Source organism: Schistocerca gregaria, chromosome 2, assembly GCF_023897955.1.
Source record: "Schistocerca gregaria isolate iqSchGreg1 chromosome 2, iqSchGreg1.2, whole genome shotgun sequence".
NCBI classification, from domain to species: Eukaryota; Metazoa; Arthropoda; class Insecta; order Orthoptera; family Acrididae; genus Schistocerca; species Schistocerca gregaria.
Window position 1 is genome coordinate 597953088 of NC_064921.1, and position 24252 is coordinate 597977339.

The 24252-nt window shown below is 38.6% G+C and overlaps 2 protein-coding genes across 6 annotated transcripts in view; one reads left to right on the top strand and one right to left on the bottom strand.

Annotated features, from left to right (window-relative positions):
* The window catches only part of LOC126334526 (uncharacterized), a 75836-nt gene extending 68991 nt beyond the window's left edge, over positions 1-6845 (top strand). Inside the window, exons 9-10 of the mRNA XM_049996876.1 lie at positions 5964-6129; positions 6247-6845. Coding sequence (XP_049852833.1) covers positions 5964-6129; positions 6247-6438 — 358 coding nt within the window. The 3' untranslated portion in view covers positions 6439-6845. The remainder of the gene's footprint in view (positions 1-5963; positions 6130-6246) is intronic.
* LOC126334527 (spindle and kinetochore-associated protein 1-like) overlaps positions 6819-24252 on the bottom strand; it is a 424403-nt gene continuing 406969 nt past the window's right edge. For all 5 annotated transcript variants that reach the window (XM_049996882.1, XM_049996877.1, XM_049996881.1 and 2 more), the window contains 3 exons: positions 13055-13194; positions 11453-11622; positions 6819-7205 (listed from right to left, as the gene is read on the bottom strand). In XM_049996882.1, coding sequence (XP_049852839.1) covers positions 7057-7205; positions 11453-11622; positions 13055-13194 — 459 coding nt within the window. In that variant the 3' untranslated portion in view covers positions 6819-7056. The remainder of the gene's footprint in view (positions 7206-11452; positions 11623-13054; positions 13195-24252) is intronic.

Sequence of the window (24252 nt, forward strand, 5' to 3'; positions counted from 1 at the left end):
CTTGACTAGTGAATTTCAGTCTCTTGCTTAGGCTGCTGTTAATACAACAGAAATGGCTGCATTTGGGGTGGTGCCATGACCAGGAAGTAAGGACTCCTATGAATGCATCACATTGGGTTCAGCAGAAAATCACTTGTTCACTATCCTGGATGAATATTGTTGGTGGTACAGTTTCAACACAGGGAGAGTTCCCATTCTTCTGATGTTTTGGAGAGGCACAGCAGTAGTACTTCTAGCACAATGGTATGGGAAGCAGTCTGTTTGGACCTCAGGGGAGGACTGGTAATAGTGGAGTGAACTCTGACGGTACAAAACGACATCCTGTCCTGAAGCGTTGCTCCTCATGCGACAGTATCACGTTATTTTCTGCCAGGACAGTGCTTGTCCACAGATGACATTGGTATGTTCACATGTACAGCCATACTCTCCAAGCCATTGTACAGTGCATGATGGAGGGTACCCTGTACCACCTACTAGTCTTTATTTTCAAGTGGAACAAGAAAGGTAGCGTGAAGAAAGTGGATGTTTCCATAGGAGCCCTATTTTCTCTTATCTTCATAGTTCTTACACTAAACACACACTGTGGCAGTAGAAACATTCTGCAGTCAGCTTCAAATGCCGGTTCTGTAAGTTTACTTAACAGTGTTCTTCCAGGGATTCCCACTTGAGTTCTCGAAGCATCTATGTAATACTTGCATGTTGTCTGAACCTACCGGTAACAAATATAGCAGCCTGCCTCTGAATGGCTTCGATGTGTTCCTTTAATCCGACCTGGTCTGGATCCTAAATGCTGAAGCAGTACTCGAAAACGGGTCGCACCTCTGTCCTAGATGTGATTTTCTTTCCAGATGAATCACACTTAACCTAAGTGTCTCCCAGTAAACTGAAGTCGACAGTTCGCCTTCCTTATTGCAATCCTCACATGCTCGTTTCATTTCAATATTACTTTGCACTGTTACGTGTAGATAATTAATCTAATGCTGTGTTCGAACACCATGAGTTTGTTTTTCCTATTTGTCTGTGTTAAATTAAATTTTCCTTCATTTAGAGCTAGCTGCCATTCATCACCTAACAAGAAGAGGTCCCCAGTGGTGTTATTGACTTCTTGAAGTCATCATCACGATTGTGTTGGTATCACACCCTGCAGCCATTCACTCTGGTTGGTTCCCGTAGCATTCCCCATATGCAGAAGGTTGTGGATTCAAATCCTCTCAGATGCTTTATCTTTATTGGAATGATTTTGATTAGTATTTTTATTCACTTAATCGGTTTAAATGTAATTTTTATTATTTCTAATCCATATTCATGTCAATCCCCCCATGAACCATGGACCTTGCCGCTGGTGGGGAGGCTTGTGTGCCTCAGCGATACAGATAGCCGTACCGTACTTGCAACCACAACGGAGGGGTATCTGTTGAGAGGCCAGACAAACGTGTGGTTCCTGAAGAGGGGCAGCAGCCTTTTCAGTAGTTGCAGGGGCAACAGTCTGGATGATTGACTGATCTGGCCTTGTAATAATAACCAAAACAGCCTTGCTGTGCTGGTACTGTGAACGGCTGAAAGCAAGGGGAAACTACGGCCGTAATTTTTCCCGAGGGCATGCGGCTTTACCGTATGATTAAATGATGATGGCATCCTCTTGGGTAAAATATTCCGGAGGTAAAATAGTCCCCCCATTTGGATCTCCGGGCGGGGACTACTCAAGAGGATGTCGTTATCAGGAGAAAGAAAACTGGCGTTCTATGGGTCAGAGTGTGGAATGTCAGATCCCTTAATCGGGCAGGTAGGTTAGAAAATTTAAAAAGGAAATGAATAGGTTAAAGTTAGATACAGTGGGAATTAGTGAAGTTCGGTGGCAGGAGGAACAAGACTTCTGGTCAGGTGACTACAGGGTTATAAACACAAAATCAAATAGGGGTAATGCAGAAGTAGGTTTAATAATGAATAAGAAAATAGGAATGCGGGTAAGCTACTACAAACAGCATAGTGAACACATTATTGTGGCCAAGATAGACACAAAGCCCACACCTGCTACAGTAGTACAAGTTTATATGCCAACTAGCTCTGCAGATGACGAAGAAATTGAAGAAATGTATGATGAAATAAAAGAAATTATTCAGATAGTGAAGGGTGACGAAAATTTAATAGTCATGGGTGACTGGAATTCGGTAGTAGGAAAAGGGAGAGAAGGAAACGTAGTAGGTGAATATGGACTGGGGCAAAGAAATGAAAGAGAAACCCACCTGGTAGAATTTTGCACAGAACACAACTTAATCATAGGTAACACTTGGTTCAAGAATCATAAAAGAAGGCTGGTATACATGGAAGAAACCTGGAGATACTGACAGGTTTCAGATAGATTATATAATGGTAAGACAGAGATTTAGGAACCAGGTTTTAAATTGTAAGACATTTCCAGGGGCAGATGTGGACTCTGACCACAATCTGTTGGTTATGACCTGTAGATTAAAACTGAAGAAACTGCAAAAAGGTGGGAATTTAAGGAGATGGGACCTGGATAAACTGAAAGAACCAGTGGTTGTACAGAGTTTCAGGGAGAGCATATGGGAGCAATTGACAGGAATGGGGGAAAGAAATACAATAGAAGAAGAATGGGTAGCTTTGAGGGATGAAGTAGTGAAGGCAGCACAGGATCAAGTAGGTAAAAAGACGAGGGCTAGTAGAAATCCTTGGGTAACAGAAGAAATATTTAATTTAATTGATGAAAGGAGAAAATATAAAAATGCAGTAAATGAAGCAGGCAAAAAGGAATACAGGCGTCTCAAAAATGACATCGACAAGAAGTGCAAAATGGCTAAGCAGGGATGGCTAGAGGACAAATTTAAGGATGTAGAGGCTTCACTAGGCGTAAGATAGATACTGCCTTCAGGAAAATTAAAGAGACCTTTGGAGAAAAGAGGACCACTTGTATGAATATTAAGAGCTCAGATGGAAACCCAGTTCTAACCAAAGAAGGGAAAGCAGAAAGGTGGAAGGAGTATACAGAGAGTCTATACAAGGGCAATGTACTTGAGGACAACATTATGGAAATGGAAGAGGATGTATATGAAGATGAAATGGGCGATACGATACTGCGTGAAGAGTTTGACAGAGCACTGAAAGACCTGAGTCGAAACAAGGCCCCCGGAATAGACAACATTCCATTGGAACTACTGACTGCCTTGGGAGAGCCAGTCCTCACAAAACTCTACCATGTGGTGAGCAAGATGTATGAGACAGGCGAAATACCCTCAGTCTTCAAGAAGAATATACTAATTCCAATCCCAAAGAAAGCAGGTGTTGACAGATGTGAAAATTACCGAACTATCAGTTTAATAAGTCACAGCTGCAAAATACCAACGCGAGTTCTTTACAGACGAATGGAAAAACTAGTAGAAGCCGACCTCGGGGAAGATCAGTTTGGATTCCGTAGAAATGTTGGAACACGTGAGGCAATACTGACCTTACGTCTTATCTTAGAAGCTAGATTAAGGAAGGGCAAACCTGCGTTTCTAGCATTTGTAGACTTTGTCAAAAGCTTTGTCTATGTTGACTGGAATACTCTCTTTCAAATTCTGAAGGTGCCAGGGGTAAAAAACAGGGAGCGAAAGGCTATTTACAATTTGTACAGAAACCAGATGGCAGGTATAAGAGTCGAGGGACGTGAAAGGGAAGCAGTGGTGGGGAAGGGAGTGAGACAGGGCTGTAGTCTATCCCCGATGTTATTCAATCTGTATATTGAGCAAGCAGTGAAGGAAACAAAAGAAAAATTTGGAGTAGGTATTAATGTCCATGGAGAAGAAATAAAAACTTTGAGGTTCGCCGATGACATTGTAATTCTGTCAGAGACAGCAAAGGACTTGGAAGAGCAGTTGAACGGAATGGATAGTGTCTTGAAAGGAGGATATAAGATGATCATCAACAAAAGCAAAACAAAGATAATGGAATGTAGTCGGGTGATGCTGAGGGAATTAGATTAGGAAATGAGACACTTAAAGTAGTAAAGGAGTTTTGCTATTTGGGGAGCAAAATAACTGACGATGGTTGAAGTAGAGAGGATATAAAATGTATACTGGCAATGGCAAGAAAAGCTTTTCTGAAGAAGAGAAGTTTGTTAACATCGAGTATAGATTTAAGTGTCAGGAAGTCATTTCTGAAAGTATTTGTATGGAAGTGAATCATGGATGATAAATAGTTTGGACAAGAAGAGAATAGAAGCTTTCAAAATGTGGTGCTACAGAAGAATGCTGAAGATTAGATGGGTAGATCACATAACTAATGAGGAAGTATTGAATCGGATTGGGGAGAAGAGAAGTTTATGGCACAACTTGACTAGAAGAAGGGATCGGTTGGTAGGACATGTTCTGAGGCATCAAAGGATCACCAATTTAGTATTGGAGGGCAGTGTGGAGGGTAAAAATCGTAGAGGGAGACCAAGAGATGACTACACTAAGCAGATTGAGAAGGATGTAGGTTGCAGTAGGTACTGGGAGATGATGAAGCTTGCAGATGATAGAGTAGCATGGAGAGCTGCATCAAACCAGTTTCAGGACTGAAGACCACAACAACAACAACAACAACAACAACACAATTCATGTCAATGTAACTTTTTTATTTGCTCTCAATTTTTTCATCCTTTCGTTTAGGATTTTGTTAATATGATTTTAATTGTTAATCCATATTAACTTCGATTTAACTTCCTCCACTTCATCATTTTATAGTTTTGCCTACATTGGCTTGAATTTCATTTTACTTCTTTCTTGTAAATCTACATCTGCATCGTTTTGTCGATAGTGCAACAAGACTTTGTTTTAAATGTTAGTTTCAGAGTCAACAACTGAAAAATTCATTTTTGACACCACTGCACAGTTAATATAAATAGATTATTTCACATTTTGTTTTGAACAAATGTATCAGCATTTTCAAATATTTAAATATTATGACAGGTTGATAAAAATAATGCACATAAATTCCAAATGAAAAGACTGAAAGGAAGAAAAGTAAGAGGAACACAAAGTTAAAACATTGATTAAAATCACCTGAGAAAGGATTAGAAATAAAGTCACATCTAAACCAATTAATTGAACAAGAATAATGATCAAAATCATTTTGATGACTTAAAAATTCAAATCACCTGATGAGACTCCAGCCCATCCACCAGATCATTCACGCATATAAAAAAATAAAAGCTGTTGTATCACACTTACCTCGGTAATTCTGATGAACACTAATCACGGAGGACAACACACTGGGATGAACTGACTGTGTATGATGATTAGGTACTCCTGTGGCCAGCAAAATCTGCAGATTTGGCCCAACAGAACTTATGTAGGACAAGCTCAAACAAACTTCTCCCCAGTGCCAGTAACCAGTTTATCAATGACCAGTTACAACAGTTGGGGCAGCTTGGGAGAGGCTACAACAGCTTTATGATAATTTTCCCAATCAAAGCAGGGCTTGCATCTAGGCCCGAAGGGGTGCAGTGTCTTATTGTTAAGTGGACTCGTACTGCCAAGTTCTTTTTCATGCCCCCCAGCCTAGTCAAGCTAAAGAATTGCAGTCTCGTCACAGCGTATGTAGCTGTACAGGTGTGGCCTGAAAGCTAGCGAAGTTCTTGGTTCTGTGTGTCTACTCCTTCGCTGTTTGGCGAGTTCTTATCCTTGCTTCTAAATTATTTAAAATAATATTATGGGCATCAGTCAAGTTATAATACTGCAACATTTAGGTGCCAGTTATCTTATTAACCTTTTAAATGAGGGAGCACTCTTGGTCTGAAGCTGAATTTTCTCACTATCCCCACCTGTGAAAGTTGTGAGATTCACACAAGGTAAAGTTAAACTTCCCTTCATTTTTAAGAAACCAAATCAAAGTTAAATGTGTCAAAAGTTATTTTACAATTAACATGTCTTGAAAAGTAATTTCAGAAAAAGCTAATACTAATTGTCCCCTTTTTTGTTTTTCAGAATGTGGTTCTTCTTGTTTGTTATGAGCATTGCTATCAATTGCTCATTTACAATATACTTTGCTTGCTATTGCATTGCTGTTGAAGGTTTTGGTATTTTATATGCCTTGGGATTGATTGAAGCCCTTGTATTTTGTGGCCTAGGTTGGATTCTGACCTGTACTTCTGTGAGTATGCTGAAGTTAAATAGTGCTGGTGTTAATACTTTGTGGAATACTGAATATATGAGCGATGTATCTTAACACTCTTCATTCTTTGTGTATGACAGTATGTGTTGTTTTCAGGTACTTCACGCATGCATGAACCTAACAACAAACGAAATGTTCAACTACAAACGGTACTCTTACCTACGAGACAAGAGGGGCCGCTATCGTAATCCATTTTCTCGTGGCCCTTTGCTGAACCTTTTGGAATTCTTTGTTTGTACACCACATCATAGTTGTGATCATGAATTACTTGAAGAAGAAGCTATCTAAATGTTAATTTACTTTTAAACAGAGGACATAAGTTTTATGGTCAATGTAATGATGCCAAAGAAATTATTAGCTGTGTCATTCCAGGGTGAAGGCTATCACCTAATGTTTAAGCCAGTTAAATAATTATATTTTTCATGTGTTACCTTACGTAGTTTCCAAGTAAATTGTCTTAAGGAAAAATAAGGAAGGTTAAATTTCATGAGCATAGTGACCATTGCTTCAAAATGTAGAAACAAACGAAGGAAATAGTCATTTTTTACTCTTTCTACTCTATGAAAACACAAGTTTATGTTAGTATATTGGTATGTGCCTAAATTTTATAACCTAGTTTGTGATATAGTAAAACAAGATGTTAAAAGTGTGACACTGAAAACTCTTCATAATGCCAAATTATAAACAAGTCTTTATTTCGTGCTTAATATTATCAAAACACAATTCAAGACTGCACTGAAAATACTCTCCATTGTAATTATTGTCAGCTTAAGACAGGCATTTATTGCTTGACAATTTAGTTCTTTTTTTTTAGATCCTTTGACAAATGGTGACCAATAAAATTAAGTCCAAATATTAACAAAATGTTATTTTTGATCATGTATAAACACACAACTTCCAGACAAATTAAAATGTATAGTAAGTTACTCCCTTCAAACGAACCTCGGATACCTTCTTAACGTGTCTAAGGAGAGGTATTGCATACTTTGTCACATAAATCAGTTTGTTTTGAGCAATGTTCTTTTTCAAGTCATCATCAGTAATAAAATATGACCCTGAAAGAAAAGTTGTTACATAAGTTTTATATTGTAATGCAAACAATCACAATATACAAACTTCAAAGACCTTAGTTATATGGGTCAATTTACAGAATATTAACATAATTTCTATTTAAATGTTGCTACATGCTGACCATGTGCACATGATTTCACATAACAAACAAAATTTAGTTTAATAACTGAAGTAAGTATGCATTAATGAAGCTATTAAATAAAAACATTTCTATGCAATAGGAGTTTCTGAGAGAGAATTTTTTTAAGCTAACTCAAATTTAGCTTTGCTGTCTGCCAAGCATTTTAATACCATTGGAAAAGTACTCAAAAGGTTTGGTTGTGTAATATTTGCTGATTTCTGAGGTTACATTGTTTTAAATGAAGAGTAATGACAGTAATTTTTTTCCTAGTACTGTAATCGTTTCTCAACTCTATATTTACATCCTGAAAGAAATTATGTATTCTTAAAATACCTATCTTCTTGAACAGTTGCCTGCAAGATGATTCAGGGCCAGCATCTCTCATTCTCAGCATACACTTTTGTGCAATGAGGACTTTCTTTAAGATGAGTTACTGCATATGACATTACAGTTTTGAACACAGCTGTTATTCAGCAACCGTATACTAGATTGAGGCTGTATAAAAATGCAAAGACATAAGAAGAAAGTAATGAAAATTGTCATCTTCGTTAATGTGTTTTTTGCCATATGTGATTTCTGTGTATTATTTTATAGGATTTAGCAACTGTTCACTCTGATGAAGAGACCCCTAATAAGTGTCAAAACCTTGGTGGAAAGTGCCTCAGCTGTGAAGATCTCTCAGCACTCACTCTAACAACAGAACGTAGCTTGCTAAATTCATTGTCGATGGTGATTCCAGTTCATTCAGATCAATAATTAGGAGCAGGCCCTATAATGACATAACACTGCATTAGAAAGAATACCAGCAACCTGTAAAGAATGAGGAAAGCAGAGTGGGCAACATTTTTCCACAAGACATCAGATGTTGAGAACACCATAGAAACACCATCCCTGAAGCTGTTGGAGCAGTAATAAAGCCAGTATATAGACATCTAGCATATCCAGATCTTCGGAAGAAATGCCTCAAAGGAAAAACTCAAAATGTAAATGAGTCTTTCAACAACGCTGTATGGACTACAGTGCCCAAAAATGTATTTGTTAGCTTGAAAACACTGAACATTGGGGTCAATGGCGCTGTGATCACCTTCAATGATTTAAGTGCAGGCAGAATACAGCTTATGAAGTTCTTAAGCAATTTGGAATTAAGTCAGGCCATAATACAGCAGCAATCTTACAACAGATGGATAGACATTGAGTCTCCAAGGCAGAAATTGTGGTCAAAAATACAACAGAAGCAGCAAGATCTAGTAATGTATTTCATAATTTAAGTTTCTGAATTACTTTTATTATGTATGTCCTGAGTACTTTTAAATACACTATCAATTCAGTAACAAATTAGCTTTCTTAACATAATGTGATTCACACAGTGTAACGACTTGGTCATAGAAAATACTGACTGCTGCTGTTTTGTTACGTAATCCTTGGACAATCCTGGTGAGTCAGTCTGTCAAATGAATAAAAAAGAGAATATTCTCCAGAGAACATTCTTAGAGCAAAAGAACATTCTCTGAGAAAGTTCTCAGTTACATATGAATAAAAGATCAGAAGCATACTCTCTGACGAGGGACTTCTTTCTCACTACTGCCCTTCCTTGAGAAGTTCTCTGTGTATGCGGTGTGCCACATCCAAGACAGGACACACGTGTAATGTTACATTTCACTCAACTCACCCTAAAGAGGCAAATTATTCAATGTATGCGTATGGAACTGGTGTCAATGTGTTCTGGAAGAGGTGCATTATGTTTCGATTTGTGTTTTGTGTGTGGAAAAAAATTAACCAGTTATTCATTTTTCTGATCCACATATTTATTTCTAACATAATAAAAAAAATAAACTTATACTGTGAGAACGTGTTCTTAAGAGGGGAGGGGGAGGGGTGATGTGAGAAAAGTTCAATAATCACCACCACCACAACCACGAAATAGTTGTGTAGCATGTTAGAAATATTATCTCCAATTTTCAGAGTTTAATTTCTGCTACAAATGAATTTACAGGCCATCTTGTTTCAAGCAATGTGCAGTGCCACGTCCCTTTTCGTACATGACTTTGTCCTTGTTTGTGATATTTTATTATTTCCTGCCATCAGAGAAGATATATCTGGAGTGTAGAAGGCTGCAAGTCTACTTATGATGTGATTAATTACAATTTATTGAAAAAAATTTACACATGGTAGAACACAAAACCCAAACAAAAGCTTTAATATCCTCTCATAGAAGAGATGCCCTAAGCAACATTTTGCTCTTCCACTACTGTTACAATTTCCTCAAGTGATGCTCATCTGGTGTTCAATAATGGTAAAACTGGAAGAATAAGGACACTTATGAGACTACGATTTGACACAGGTTGTTTCACTGAAAACCTATAGAAGAATATTGATGATGTGTGTGTTCCTGGTTCTGAGATGTCACTGGATATTGCCAAAAGGGCATGCCAGAAGGATCAAACTATAAGAAAAACACCAGATGTATGGTTATGGCAAACATTAACATCCTGTATTTGCTTCTGGCATAAATACTAACAAAATCTTTTTACTGCATTTCCTGCATCTTTCATTTTTCAGTGTGTAAGAAATATTTCCTGTTCACCCACCGCAGATAAAAAGGTGAAATGTGCTCCAGGCTTTGTAAATACTATAACACAACTTACTGTGGTAGAAAGATTTTCGAAGCTCATTATGATCGAATTTATTTAATTTTTTGTGAAATAGAAATTGCTGAGTTAAGTCTGAAAAATTGATTTGTGTTTTCTAAGTTTGATATTAAAAAGCTGGTATACAAATTTGTTTATCTAATTACTAAGAACAACCTACCACATTTTGAAAGTGATAAGTACATTTGAAAAAGTTCTTCGTATGATAGTATGTGTTCTGAAAGTATCTGGAAATGTCCTGATCAAATTATCAGGAAAAAAAAGGAAAAAATCCAGATCGAAGCTAACAACATAAACTCAACATGTTTAAGATTTGGTTCAATTATCTCTCAAGCAGTAAAAGTTACACTAGTTTACATGTGCAATGAATTTTCTCAAAAATCCCCCCTTAAATAGGCCAACCAGTTTTGGGAGAAAGAGCAAAAGCAATACAGAAAATGGTACCTCAGTATTGCAGCAATATTTTTATTGTGTGATACACTGAATTCCTGAGATGGGCTTCACTTGGAATTAATTACTGATAAGGCTTCTTATTAAAATTTCCAAAACTTATGACAATATAATTTTGTTATGTAGCTACTTACCAATGTAAACAATGCACTCCTAACATACAGCAGAAACTGCCCATGCTTCATTTCTATGGTGATACAGCAGGTTTCATGATTTGTATCTACATGCAATCAACGGCCCCCACCACACACTGAAACTGAAAGCCTTGACTGCCACTAAAATTTTACGGTTTCTGGGAAATTGTACCACAACGGCACTTTTTGGGTGACATGGACATCTGAAAATATCAGCGATACCGTTGTCTGGTATATACCAATGTCTTCTACAGCAGTCTGAAAACATGGGTTTACTAAATAGCACAAAAATGTTTTCATTTTCACATCGTTTGAAAGATTGCTCTCTCTTCTTTCACAATTTTCAGGAAGGAAGGGATTTGCCAGTCAATGTTTTTGTTCTAAAACCTGTATAAACTTCTACAGTTTCTCTCGTACCTATTTCTTCGGCCTGAGTATAATTTTTTGTTTTACTTGCAAGCTGCATAAATTCTACCTTTTTACTAAAAAGAACTTGGTAAAACTTAACATCAACAGAACTAACTCGCTTGCAGTACGCCACAGAGCTCGCTTCAAAAATTGAGAATGTTCTCCACTTGTGAGAAACTTCTCTAGTTTTATTCTGTTGAAATTGGAGAATGTTCTTTGTGTTGATCAACTTCCCTCACTCTTTTACTCAACATAAGAGTATTCTCAGTTGTAGTATATTCTCCGAGTCATTTTATTCATGCAAACCTTAGAATATTCTCCAAAATTTCAAGCACAAAACACATCATCCATTTTGCACATACAACCCAATGTATAGACATCATTATTGAATAAACAATCATTCTGAAATCCAAACTGTGATTTTTAAAGTATACTAAGATGGCAGACTACCCTTGAGCACATTTTCTCACCTTTAACTTCATTCACTTCTTCTAATTTATACTTCCTCCAGAGCTCTTGCTCAGATCTCTTTAGTGTCTTCAGCTGTTGCGTGACTATGCTATATTTTTTTGCAACAATCTGGTTAATCTCCTGAACAATATCATTGAGATCATCATACTTCATGCGCCCTCTCAGGTACCTGAAAAGCCATAGTATCTATTGTGAAAAGCTTAGATTTATTATTTTAAGCATTTTCTGTTAACAAATGCTTCATTCACATAGTTTCACAATATTTTCTTAATAAATACACAGCCTGACAAAAAAGTGAAGCACCCAAAATGAGAAAAGGAAACAAAATGAGACTTCACTGGTCGAGAGAGAGTATGTGATGTTACTTTAGTGTCTACAACATTGGGTCAAATTTACGAAGATCTTGGAAATATAAACTCACTTAAGAATACAACATTGTACTCCTTCTGGCTTGGATGCATGCACTGATTCAGTCAGGAAGGATGTCAAAGCCATTGTATTCTTGCCTGAGGATAGGTGACCCAAAACCGTTGTAAATGGACGTTTATATCCTACATACTGGGAGTGGGACAGAGTTAATGTCCAAGCTAATCCCATATATGTTCTACTGGCGACATATCTGGGGATGTTGCTGGCCATTGGGAGTACCTCAACATCACGCAGAGTCCATAGACGCACGTGCCAAGTGTGTAGATGCAGTGCCCTGATGAAAACTGGTAGCGCAATATTGCCACATCAGACGTAAAATGTGAGCATACAGGATTTTCACGGCATACCATTGTGCTGTCAGAGTATCCTCAATAACAAACAGCTGTACCAGTTGTACTTGATGGCTCCTCACATCATGACAGGAGGAGCAACATTGCTATACCTCTCCAAAACATTGGAAGAATAAGACCTCTCCCCAGGTGGCCATTATACTTGCCATCCTGGATAGTGCAGAACCACAAATAATCACTGAACACAATGTGATGCCATTCATCAGAAGTTCATGCTTCCCGGTCATAGCTCCACTCCAAACGCAATCTTTTGTATTGTGGTGCCAATGATAGCCTAAGCATGGGACTTTAATTCCCTAGTCCGGGTGCTGTTAGTCTCAGGCCAATGGTATGGTATGACACAATGTTACAGGGAACCCATTACTTGTTCTCAGCTTGAAAGGGGTTATGATGTCCCTTGTGGCAGTCAGACATGGACGGCTGGAACCTTGATAAGTAAGTTTGTTCTCTTGTTCCCATGCAGTCCAACACAGGTCCACTATCACATCTGAATGCCACCCAAGTCTGAATATTGCACAGTTCGACCAGCCAGAGGTCCACAATGAGCTCCTTTCAATATGTCAGATGCTGATAAAGCTGTCTCACACAAGTATGTGGCATCTCCAAATGCCCTTCACAGTGATCACTTAACATCTGACACTGTCCGCACCCCTTATATACCCTACCAGGACTGGTAACAACACTGAACACAATCAACACTAATGCACTCTGATGTCTGTTCTACTTATCACAGAAAACTGCAACTGTAGTCATTTAAATACCTACCAATAATGTGTACATATATGAAGTTACATACACAATACCTGCTATGACTTTACTTACGTTGGTGTCTCTTTAAACTCGTCAAATTGTACAAGGTTGATTCTGGGAACAAGCTGCTGTGGTTTTTTTGGCACCTTTGAAGATACTGCATTTGACTGATTAGGTACTGCAGTTTTTGACTGACAAGGTACTGGCTCACGCTAGAGGTAGGGCAGAAAATGATTTATTGCAACATGAATAGTGGCTATTTTGTGAAGAAAAGCAACTACTCTTTCTAAAATCAAAAAGGAAAAGCCCCTTGATTCTTGGTCTAATTACTGTATGCTAACTTCATTGGTTGTACATATGAGGATTACAAGTACATCAGTTTATTTGAAATAACACATTTTACAATCAACAAGAATAGTTTTTGAACAGTCTTCAAAACTGCAGGAAATTTATTCTGCAGCACCACTTGGCTAATAATTTAAATGAACAATAAAGCAGCTGACTCACCTTCATACAAGAAATTAAAAATTCCAGGCTCGTATTCAAAAGGGACTAGAATATGATGGGTAAGGGTCTACAGGTTTGCACATAGCTGTACAGTACATAACACACGCTCACCAGGTGACCTATCTTGGAATAGCTGACAATTTGCTAGGTCAGTAGACGTGCGACCAGCCGCAGTGCACCACAGAGGAATAAACCACTGGCCACCACCCGCAGCACACCATGTGGCTAGCGTGGCCTCAGGCGCGAATATGTCTCTTTTTCTTAGCTCACAATAGAGCCTTTTGATATTATCATAATTAGCCGGTGTTAAGAAGTCACACACAGTCATGATGGGTGCACGTAGTGCGCATGTTTTATAATCAGTCTTTTGTTAATAAACTGTTCTCATTGTTTGCATATTTTGTACAAGGACCCACTGCTTACGAATCCTGACAAATATTTCATGTGAATATCATCCAGGGGTAACAACACAAACAACCTCCTTATAGAAGTGGTATCAGCATGGGGATAATTATGGAAAACCCACAGTCCTGAAGAGGTGCAGCACAATGTGAACTTCAAGCAGCAGCATGAACATCTTCCAACTACGCGGGGACATCCAACGCTGGGATTCAGGTTGGTTTACTCCAGTTTGGCTAGAATACAAAAGGCAGCGGTGGATTTTTATTTTACACTTGAGTGACTCATTAGCGTTAAATTAGATGAAATGCTGCAATCCAGTCAGAGTAGCGTTGTCAATCTACAAACTGTTACTAATGAACTTCAAGAAGAGATTCGGCAGTTAAAAGCAGAGAGTCTAACATTCCGAAAGACTTATCAAATGATAGATCATGCAGTACAACGGCAATAAAGAATTTTTCATTATTGCAATCAGTACCAGCATTTAGCAGGAAACCCGAAGATGATGTGAAAGTGTTTTTTCGTAAGCTTGAAAGTACCGCCCTGTTAGGATCATGGACAGATTCCAATAAGCTAGTGGTTCAGAATTCATGGAGCAGCATAAGATTTCATTAAAGCAAAGCCTATTTGCATGAAAACAGAAAATTACAATGAGTTTAGAACGTTTGCCATTCATAGATTTAAATGTAAAAACGCGAACAGATTTTATAGGAGCAGCTTTACGGTTTGCGAATGCGCAGGACGAATCTAAGGAGCAGTTCGCCGACAGAATTCAAAACATCAATGCTCAAACGTACAAGTTAACAGAAGATGAAAATTAAAATCACATTCAGTTGTTTGAAGCCAACCAGAGACTCTTGGGCACATTTATTCATGGGTTGTACAGAGAGGAATTAAGCAAAGCTGTTAGATTGAAAGGATGTAAAACGTTTCAGGAAGCAGTAAAATCAGCTGTTGGTTTCTTTGAAGCACTAAGACGACTGAATGAGATGCAGAAACAAGAATGCGGAGTTTTCAACACAGCAGTACAATGCTATAGATGCAATAAGCTGGGTCAGAAGTGTAAGGATTGTAAAGAGAATCGAATCTGCTGTCACTGCGGGATGCAGGGTCATGTTTCGAGAGAGAGTCGCAACAAGAAGAAAGATAATGCGACAACGGACAATTTGCCACATCTTTAAATGAGTACGGGGACGTACAGGACAAAACACTGTCCGTCCTATGCCAGAGACAGTGATTACTGTTAGCGAAAATCACTTCGTGATAGTTGCTGTATATCGTGGGAGAAACACCAAGCTACATATTGACACAGGAGCACAGACCTCAATATGGTGTTGCACAGATAAACGGGATAAATTGAAACCGCCGCTATTAAAATTGTGAGGGTTAAACGGAGGAAAACTTCGTAACTATGGAGAAGTTGACGTAGCATTAATTCTTGGCCAAGGCCAAGATGAAGGTGAAAATAAAGAAATACACAGCAAGTGTGTAAGTAGTTTCAAATAACGAAATGTGTTACGACGGTGTACTTTGATTTGATTTCTTGTCCACTAACGAGGCAGAGATATTTGTCGCAGGAAGAAAGATCAGACTAGGCCATAGCAACTACAACCTAGGAAATCGTTCTTCAGATCATACTCAAAGGAGCAGCAATGCTGACGTAGTGGGAATGAACTGCCCAAACGATGCATCAGTTCAAACCGTCCAAGTCAATGTTCAAATTGATCAGCCTCAGCAAATACCTAAGGGAGTAGGAAAGACAATCTATGTTGAAGGTAAGTCACCCTGATGCAAAGAAGGAACTTTGTTATTAATTGAGCGAACCAAGAAAAGCGAGTTACTGGATACAATGCATTGTTATGCTGCTAGAAGTGTTGGTGTTGCTACAATGGTGATACAGAATGTAGCAAAAGTCCCGGTTACAATAACGAATACGAGCAATGAGGACGCTGTTTTGGCCCGAGGAACGAAAGTTGCTGAAGTGTCGAGCGTAAGTAAAAGTGACTTAGTACAGAGTCCAGATGAGGTAACAAATGCTGCAGTTATAAACACTGATTTTGGTAACGGTAATGCAAAATTGCGATGAGGAGACGAAGTTAATAATGAACTGACGTGCATAATTTGGAAGAAGATAGAACATTTGACAGCTGATGAACAAAAGATTTTAGCACCGGTTTTGTTGAGGTATTCAGATTTATTCAGAGAACGTGCAAATTTACCTGTCACTCATTTAGTTCAGCATCGTATTCATACAGGGAATGCAGCCCCAATCACACAGAAACCTTACCGAATACCATTCAGTCAAAGAGTTGGTAGAAGACATGGTTAAAGAATAATTAGAAGCCAGAATTATAAAACCAAGAGATCCTTCAGACCCACCGTGGTATTTGCCTGTTGTAATTATAAAGAAGAAATCAATTTCTGGAGAACCACAGTTCCGTTTTAGGGCTGATTACCAGTCTCTGAATGCTGTGACCACACCCGGCATTTACCCCTTACCAAATTTAGTTGAAACCTTGGATTACTTGGGCAGATGTCGAATTTTTTCAGTATGTGATTTAACACGTGGTTATCATCAGTTAACAGATGATCAAGCAAAAACTTCATTTGTAACAGCAACAGGAGTATACAAGTATCTTCGTACTCCGTTTGGACTTTGTAATGCTCCAGCTACATTTCAACGTCTAATGGATTCAGTTTTACGAGGGCTCACCCCAACACAAACACTTGTTTCCCTTGATAATGTAATAATTTTTGGTGAAAACATGAAGCAGCATACTGAGAGACTACAAGCTGTTTTTTGAGCATATAAGAAGCACAAACCTGTTTTATCAATAGATAAATGTAATTTTGCATAAAGTAAAGTTAAACATTATACTGTCCCCAGTGAAATACTAAGAAGAGACTTAAAAACTGTATTTATAAAGAAGAGACATTTAAAAATTGAATAATAAGTGGACACTAGCTGCTCAGGCAAACATACATTTTTCTCATGTATCCGTATTATAATAATTTCTCTGTGTAAGTTTCGACCACACACCGTCAGGTGGCTTGCGGAGTATGGATGTAGATGTAGATGTAGATGTAGACGACAAAGAAATATAACAAAATGATCTAAAGAGACGACAAGATAGGCTCTTTTGTTAATTTTTTTAGTCATCTTCACCTCCTGTCTTGGTTGCATGTAAACGGACATCTAGCGAGTGCTGGCAAACGTAAGCATATTTGTACTAATTGAGCAGATAATGTATTGATTTAATATTATTGTTCACTTTTAATTTGTAAAAGGTGACCCCTATTTCATGTCTGCCTTCCTTGAATTAACCTGCATTCAAGTAATTTACAGTGCAACAATCGCAGAGGCCGATGCAGCCAACGATGCCATTACGTGGAGATATTAACTTTTAAAAATTAGCGGAAGCGAAAAACTCGCCCGCTATTAACATAATATACATTTTTCCCCACAGCCGCCTGACACTGCAGAAAAAAAAATAGCTTTAAGATTCTTATTTTCAGTACAACAGCTGAGAGCCAGGACTCCGACTACAATGCAATGGTTAACAAAGGTAAGAAAAAACACACTCGCGCGTGTGTGGGCTGCAATTGTAATTAATAACTAAAGATTTTTTGCTTTAACGTGAACTGACTAGCCGAGGAAATTAATATATTGTAAATCAAAATTGAATGAAATATTTTGATTGAGGTCCCCCACCTAAGACGGCAACAATCACCACTACCAATCAATTTCTGTAGCGAACTATCTTGGTGATGTTATAACAAGTGAAGGTGTTTGACCTGATACAAAATTAAATGAAGACGTAAAGAATTTTCCTGAACCACAGAATTTGAAAGAACTACAATCACTTTTGGGATTATCAAATTTCTACACATGATTTGTAGCCAATTATGTGAACATAGCAGGTCCAATGACACAGCTACTGAAGAAAGGAGCCACATTTAATTGGTCAACAAAATGCAAAAGGGCAATGAAAGAACTTAAAACTGCTCTAACCACAGCCCCAGTGTTAGCCTATCTGGATTTCAGTAATCCTTTTATTCTTTCAACAGAAGCATCCAATTTTGCCATAGGTGCAATCTTGACTCAAGAAGTTGACGGTCATGAACATTCAGTCTCATTTACTTCAAGACAATTAAACAAAACAGAATGCAATTATACTACTAATGAGAAGGAGTTTTGTGCTTTTGTTTTTGGTATAATACATAACAGATGTTTCTTAACAGGAAGAGAATTTACAGTTATTACATATCATGCCGCACTTAAATGGTTATTGAACTTAAAGGATCCAAGTTCCATGTTAACAAGATGGGCATTAAGACTGAGTGAGTACCAATTTAAGGCTATTTACCGACCTGGTAAACATCATGTGAATGCTGATGCAATGAGTCAAAAAGTCAATGTTTGTGTTGCAATAAGTCAAGAAGAGGAGTTAAAGGCAGCTCAAGAAGAAGATCCATAATGATAACTACGGAAAAATGATCAACATTTTGTTGAAATAGATGGATTATTATACAAAATTACTAGTAAAGGAAACTGCCAAGTTATTCCAGAAAGCATGAAAGAGCAAATCATGAGAGAACAACACGCTTCTTTATCATCAGGACATTGTGGTAAAAAAAGCAACAAACATTCAAATATCTCGAATGTTTTGGTGGCCGAACCGCAAAGCGGTCAATTTCGAGTTTGTTTCACAATGTGATTTCTGTAACGGATGGAATAATGTAGGAAAAATTTCATGCGTGAATTATTTAAGCAGACTTGTAAGCTCAAGCAAGTAACTCAGTTAAGGACTACACCAGCACACCCTGAAGGAAATGGAAGAGTCGAGCGAATTCACAGAACAGTTATTAAAATGGTTAGCCATTCATTATGTGAGCAGCAAACACAATTGGGATGCCTGATTACCGTAGTTGATAAGTTGTTACAACGTCAAAATGCACAGCTCAACTGGCCTAAGTCCATATGAGACCATCTACGGAAGAAGAATGCGTTCACCCTTGGACTTCGCACAATCAACTGCCGGAATCAACAATGAACACTTAAGGGATCTAGCACACAAACTAAAAGCAGCATGGAGGGTAGTGAAACAGCGTAATCATTAATCCTTCCTTCAGCAAGCAAGACAACACAACTGCCAGCAGCAGTGTCACAGTATCATGTTGGAGAACTTGTGTATCTGAGCAGTGTGGTGTTAAAAAAGAATCAAGTCAAAAAGTTTAAGAAGTTTTGGAAAGGACCATATCCAATCTTGGAGGTGGTGTTCTACATCTACATGACTACTCTGCAATTCACATTTAAGTGCTTGGCAGAGGGTTCGTCGAACCACAATCATACTATCTCTCTACTATTCCACTCCTGAACAGCGAGTGGGAAAAACGAACACCTAAACCTTTCTGTTCGAGCTCTGATTTCTCTTATTTTATTTTGATGATCATTCCTAACTATGTAGATTGGGCTCAACAAAATATTTTCGCATTCGGAAGAGAAAGTTGGTGACTGAAATTTCGTAAAAAGGTCTCGCCGCGACGAAAAACGTCTATGCTGTAATGACTTCCATCCCAACTCGTGTATCATATCTGCCACACTCTCTCCCCTATAACGCGATAATACAAAACGAGCTGCCCTTTTTTGCACCCTTTCGATGTCCTCCGTCAATCCCACCTGGTAAGGATCCCACACCGCGCAGCAACATTCTAACAGAGGACGAACGAGTGTAGTGTAAGCTGTCTCTTTAGTGGACTTGTTGCATCTGCTAAGTGTCCTGCCAATGAAACGCAACCTTTGGCTCGCCTTCCCGACAATATTATCTATGTGGTCCTTCCAACTGAAGTTGTTCGTAATTTTAACACCCAGGTACTTAGTTGAATTGACAGCCTTGAGAATTGTACTATTTATCGAGTAATCGAATTCCAACGGATTTCTTTTGGAACTCATGTGGATCATCTCACACTTTTCGTTATTTAGCGTCAACTGCCACCTGACACACCATACAGCAATCTTTTCTAAATCACTTTGCAGCTGATACTGGTCTTCGGATGACCTTACTAGTCAGTTACTCTTAAGCTCCAACTGCCCTTTCATTCGATTGTCATTCATGTCAATCGTGTAGAGCCATTTCTGGGTAGATTTCCTATAGCATTGCAAGACAATGAGGACCGACCGAGAGGCAGACCTGCCGTTCTCAAACCCAGGAAGTGAGAATCATGCGGAAGCAAGAATCGTGAGGTTGCAGTCCAGACTTCGAGGTCGAGCCATCAACACATTCCGAGCGATCCTGTTCCAGACACCCCTACAATCTGTGTAAACATGTGTGATGTGTGAGATTGCAATGAGAGTGTTTATTTCAGCCATGTGCTTATGTGAATGTGTTGCGAAAATTTAGTATTGAAGCTATTACACGAGTGTGCAAGTGAAACTAAACCTTTTATTCCACAGGTTACCACAAGAAACTCATTTATTTTATGTTCATTGTTAACTCTAGTATTTAGAACTAATTAACCATGTTCATTTTTATTCTAATGCTTGCTATTATAGTGTATTCTACTAATGCTGTAGTAATAGTACCACAGAGTACAGGTGTTTTGTTTGAACCATGATCAGACATGGTAGTTTCAACATGTAATACAAAACTTGTCCTTAAGTACAATCTGAGAAATCTAGCAACAGTTTGATTCTGTAAAGAAGCAAATTGATCTAATTCGTTCTGTTAATGGCAACAATACAATTTTGGAAATTGGTACATCTTGGTATAACAACTGGATCACAGCCAAAATTCAGGTACAGTCTACATTTGCTAATTATGAACAAGAGATTTACTGTTTTTAAAGCTTCTGTCACACAAAACTTTAATTAGGCATAAACATGCCTGGTTTGATTTTGGAGGGAGTATCCTTTGTACTGTATTTGGTACTTTAACTAGTCAAGATCTACTGGAAGTTAAAGACAAAATATTAGCTCTTTAACAACAGTCCAGTACAGATTCACCTAACCTCTCTAATGAAATTATCATATTAAAGAATATGCAAAGAACCATTACTAACCACAGAGTTTTCATTGAACAGATTGTGAAGCAATTTATCTTGGGTTTCCACATAATTCGTAATGAAATAAACCCAAATATCCAAGAACTATTCCAAGTATTAAATGCTGTGAGTGCACACTTAGATTTAAACACACTTTTGTTAAGGATTACTGATAGTTTATCAAATGCTAGAATTGATACTCTTAACTTAAGAACAGTCTTAGAAAGTAGTTCAAATAATCGTTTGAGCAGTTTACTGCTGCATCCAGAAATTTTTTTACAGATCCTATTACCAGCTGAATGAAAACTAGATGCACTCATGTACTATGATTATGCACAAAGCAATACAGTATGTAACACGCACTTGCCAGCCGTCCTAACTTGAAATGCTGACAATTTTCTTGGTCAGTGGACGTGTGTCTGGACGCAGCGCGCCACAGGGGAGTAAGCCACTGGCTGCCGTCCGCAGCACGCCGTATAGCTAGCGCAGCCTTGGCAGGAATATGTCTCTTTTTCTTAGCTCACCATGGAGCCTTTCGATATGATTAATTAGCCAGTGTTAGGATTTCAAACACAGTGATGATTGGTGTGCGTAGTGCGTGTCTCTTATAATTAGTCTTTTGTTAATGAACTGTTTAAACTTACTTCACAGTGTTCACGTTGTAATGGTACTTTGACTACCGCATCTCCGCCAATACAAAGATATAATTCACGATCGCGCACGCAGAAGAGCGCTGCGCCAGCGACCAATTTTTATAAATAATTTTGTTCTTTTTTTACTTTTGCGTCGGTGTTTGTTTTTTAACAACTAATTGATCACTCTCTCTCTCTCTCTCTCTCTCTCTCTCTCTCTCTCTCTCTCTCTCTCTCTCTCTCTCTCTCATCTTCATACGAAAGATGTGTATTTTTCGGCACTGTATTGAATGTGCTTTTGGGTGGAAATTGAAATTATATTAAACAGCAAGGTTGTTTCAATAGTGATTCGAGGTGGTTATCGCCAAATTTGTAAATTGATCATGACAGTGACAACTTGAAGAAGTTTTCAACAGATGGAGAAAAGTGAAAGACAGGTCTTCCTACAAGAGAAACTAGGAGGACAGCCATGAAGACTATATTGTAATTAGTACTGCTTTTCTAACAAAATTATAAGGTAAATTTCTGATGCTATTTCCGTACAGTCGCTTTTTGTAGTGTTGCCGACCTGGTCTGCCATGCACGGTCAAATTACAGCACAATCTCAATCAATAATACGAAGTCTGCCTTATCCATAACTTATTCCACAAAAATTCAAAACCCAATCAGATTTTCTATTTTATATTTTCACGGCAGAACCCCAAGGGAAAGGAAACTACAACATATCCTGTACCTCAAGGACCCACTGCTTACGACTCCTGACAAATATTTCCTGTAATTATTATCAGGAGTAAGGACACAAACAACCTCCTTATAGACGATAAAAAGAGTATCTTCTCCAATTATGTGTGGGTAGATTAACGTCCAATCATAAGACAGACACACACACACACACACACACACACACACACACACACACACACACCTGATCAATAACAAAGACAATGATCTGGCCACAGTTACTCTACCCTTTATGAGCACATACTGATTGCCCACAGCAAAAACATGCACAGTTTAAAATCACAAAAGTGCTAGTTTGCAAATACAGGGTGGAGCACATAAAAGTGGCACAGAGAACAGAGTTCTGGGGGCAAAGGAACAGAGCTGAGGAAAGGAAATGCAGTACTAACATGACTATAGCAGATGTATAAAGTGACCACCATTCATCTCTTGGCACTTTTGTACCCTGGCCAGCAAGTTTCTGGAGGACTGCTGGAATTCCTGCAATCTCATCAAACTGTTCTGCTGCAGTTCTTGAAGACTATGAGGGTTGTTGCATACACCAGCAGACTTACAGATCAGGTGACCTCGGTGGCTAGTGTGGTCATGACCAGACTGACCTCTGCTAACAACTCTGTTGGCGTGAAAATTTGGTGAATATGCTCCAAGGTTCAACTGGCTGTATGCGCAGTTGTTCCATCCTGTGGAAAGTAACTGTAGGTCTTTTCCTCCTCCATTAATGCTGTCACAAATGGTTTCAAAATGTTGGCAACGTAACACACCAAAGTCAGCATCTGATGAAAGAAGATGGGACCAATAATGTGGCTTGCAGACACTGCACACCAAACCTCAAACTTCTGATCATGCAAAGGTGTTTTGTGGAAGTTATACAGATTCTCAAACACTCAGAACCTGTGATTCTGTGAGTTGACATAACTCAAATGATACCAGGTTTCATCAGACATAAATAACTGATTCATGTCCCAGCCATTCATTGTTATCTCAGTGACCAGCAGCTCACAAAACTGGACGCACTGAAGAGCATCCACTGGTTTCAATGCATAAATAATAGAAGCTCTACACTACATGTGCAGGTTGAGGTCGAATTTTCGTCCACATGATCAAGATATGCCAGTCTCATATGACAGGCATTGGGTTGATCTGGTAGGACTCTGAAGCATTTTTTGGTGAAATTGTAGCCACATTTTCTGGTGTGTGGGCACATTTCAAAATCTTTTTCGACTTGTTTAAAATAGATCCTGTCTCATGTCATTTTTGGAGCAATCATTGAGCGGCACTCTTCACTGGCTCTTTGATGCCATTAACCTTCTCAACAAACAACTGACCACACCTTTTTCATAACTTTGTTGACACCAACTTTCCACAATGAATGCCTGCTGCTCCACTGTAAATACCGTCATCCCCTTTGCACTGCTCCACTGTTTATATGCACACATACATGCATGCATACATTCATGTCCAATCATATCCACTCTTGTGGGCCACTTATTTGCCCTTTGGCACTTGTGCAAGATGTTCATCGGCCATACTCACCAGACCTGGCCCTGCAGACCTTTTTTTTATTTTCAAAGTTGAAAACCCCATTGAAAGGACAATGATTTGCAATGATAGACAAGATAAGAGAAAATTTGCAGACGGCACTTCGCGCAATCCAGCAAGAGGTTACCAAGACTACTTGCAGAAGCGGAAACGGCATAAGGGGCGTTGTATTAATTGTGGAGGAGAGTATTTCGAAGGAAACAATGCAGGTTACCAAGACTACTTGCAGAAGCGGAAACGGCATAAGGGGCGTTGTATTAATTGTGGAGGAGAGTATTTCGAAGGAAAAGGTAAGCGTAGCAAAAATTTTGTGGATAAAGTTTCCAAATGTTTTGAACAGACCTCACAGATGTTTTACCTTCACCTACATCTACTTTGTACTCTAAAAGCCACCTAATAGTATGTGAAGGA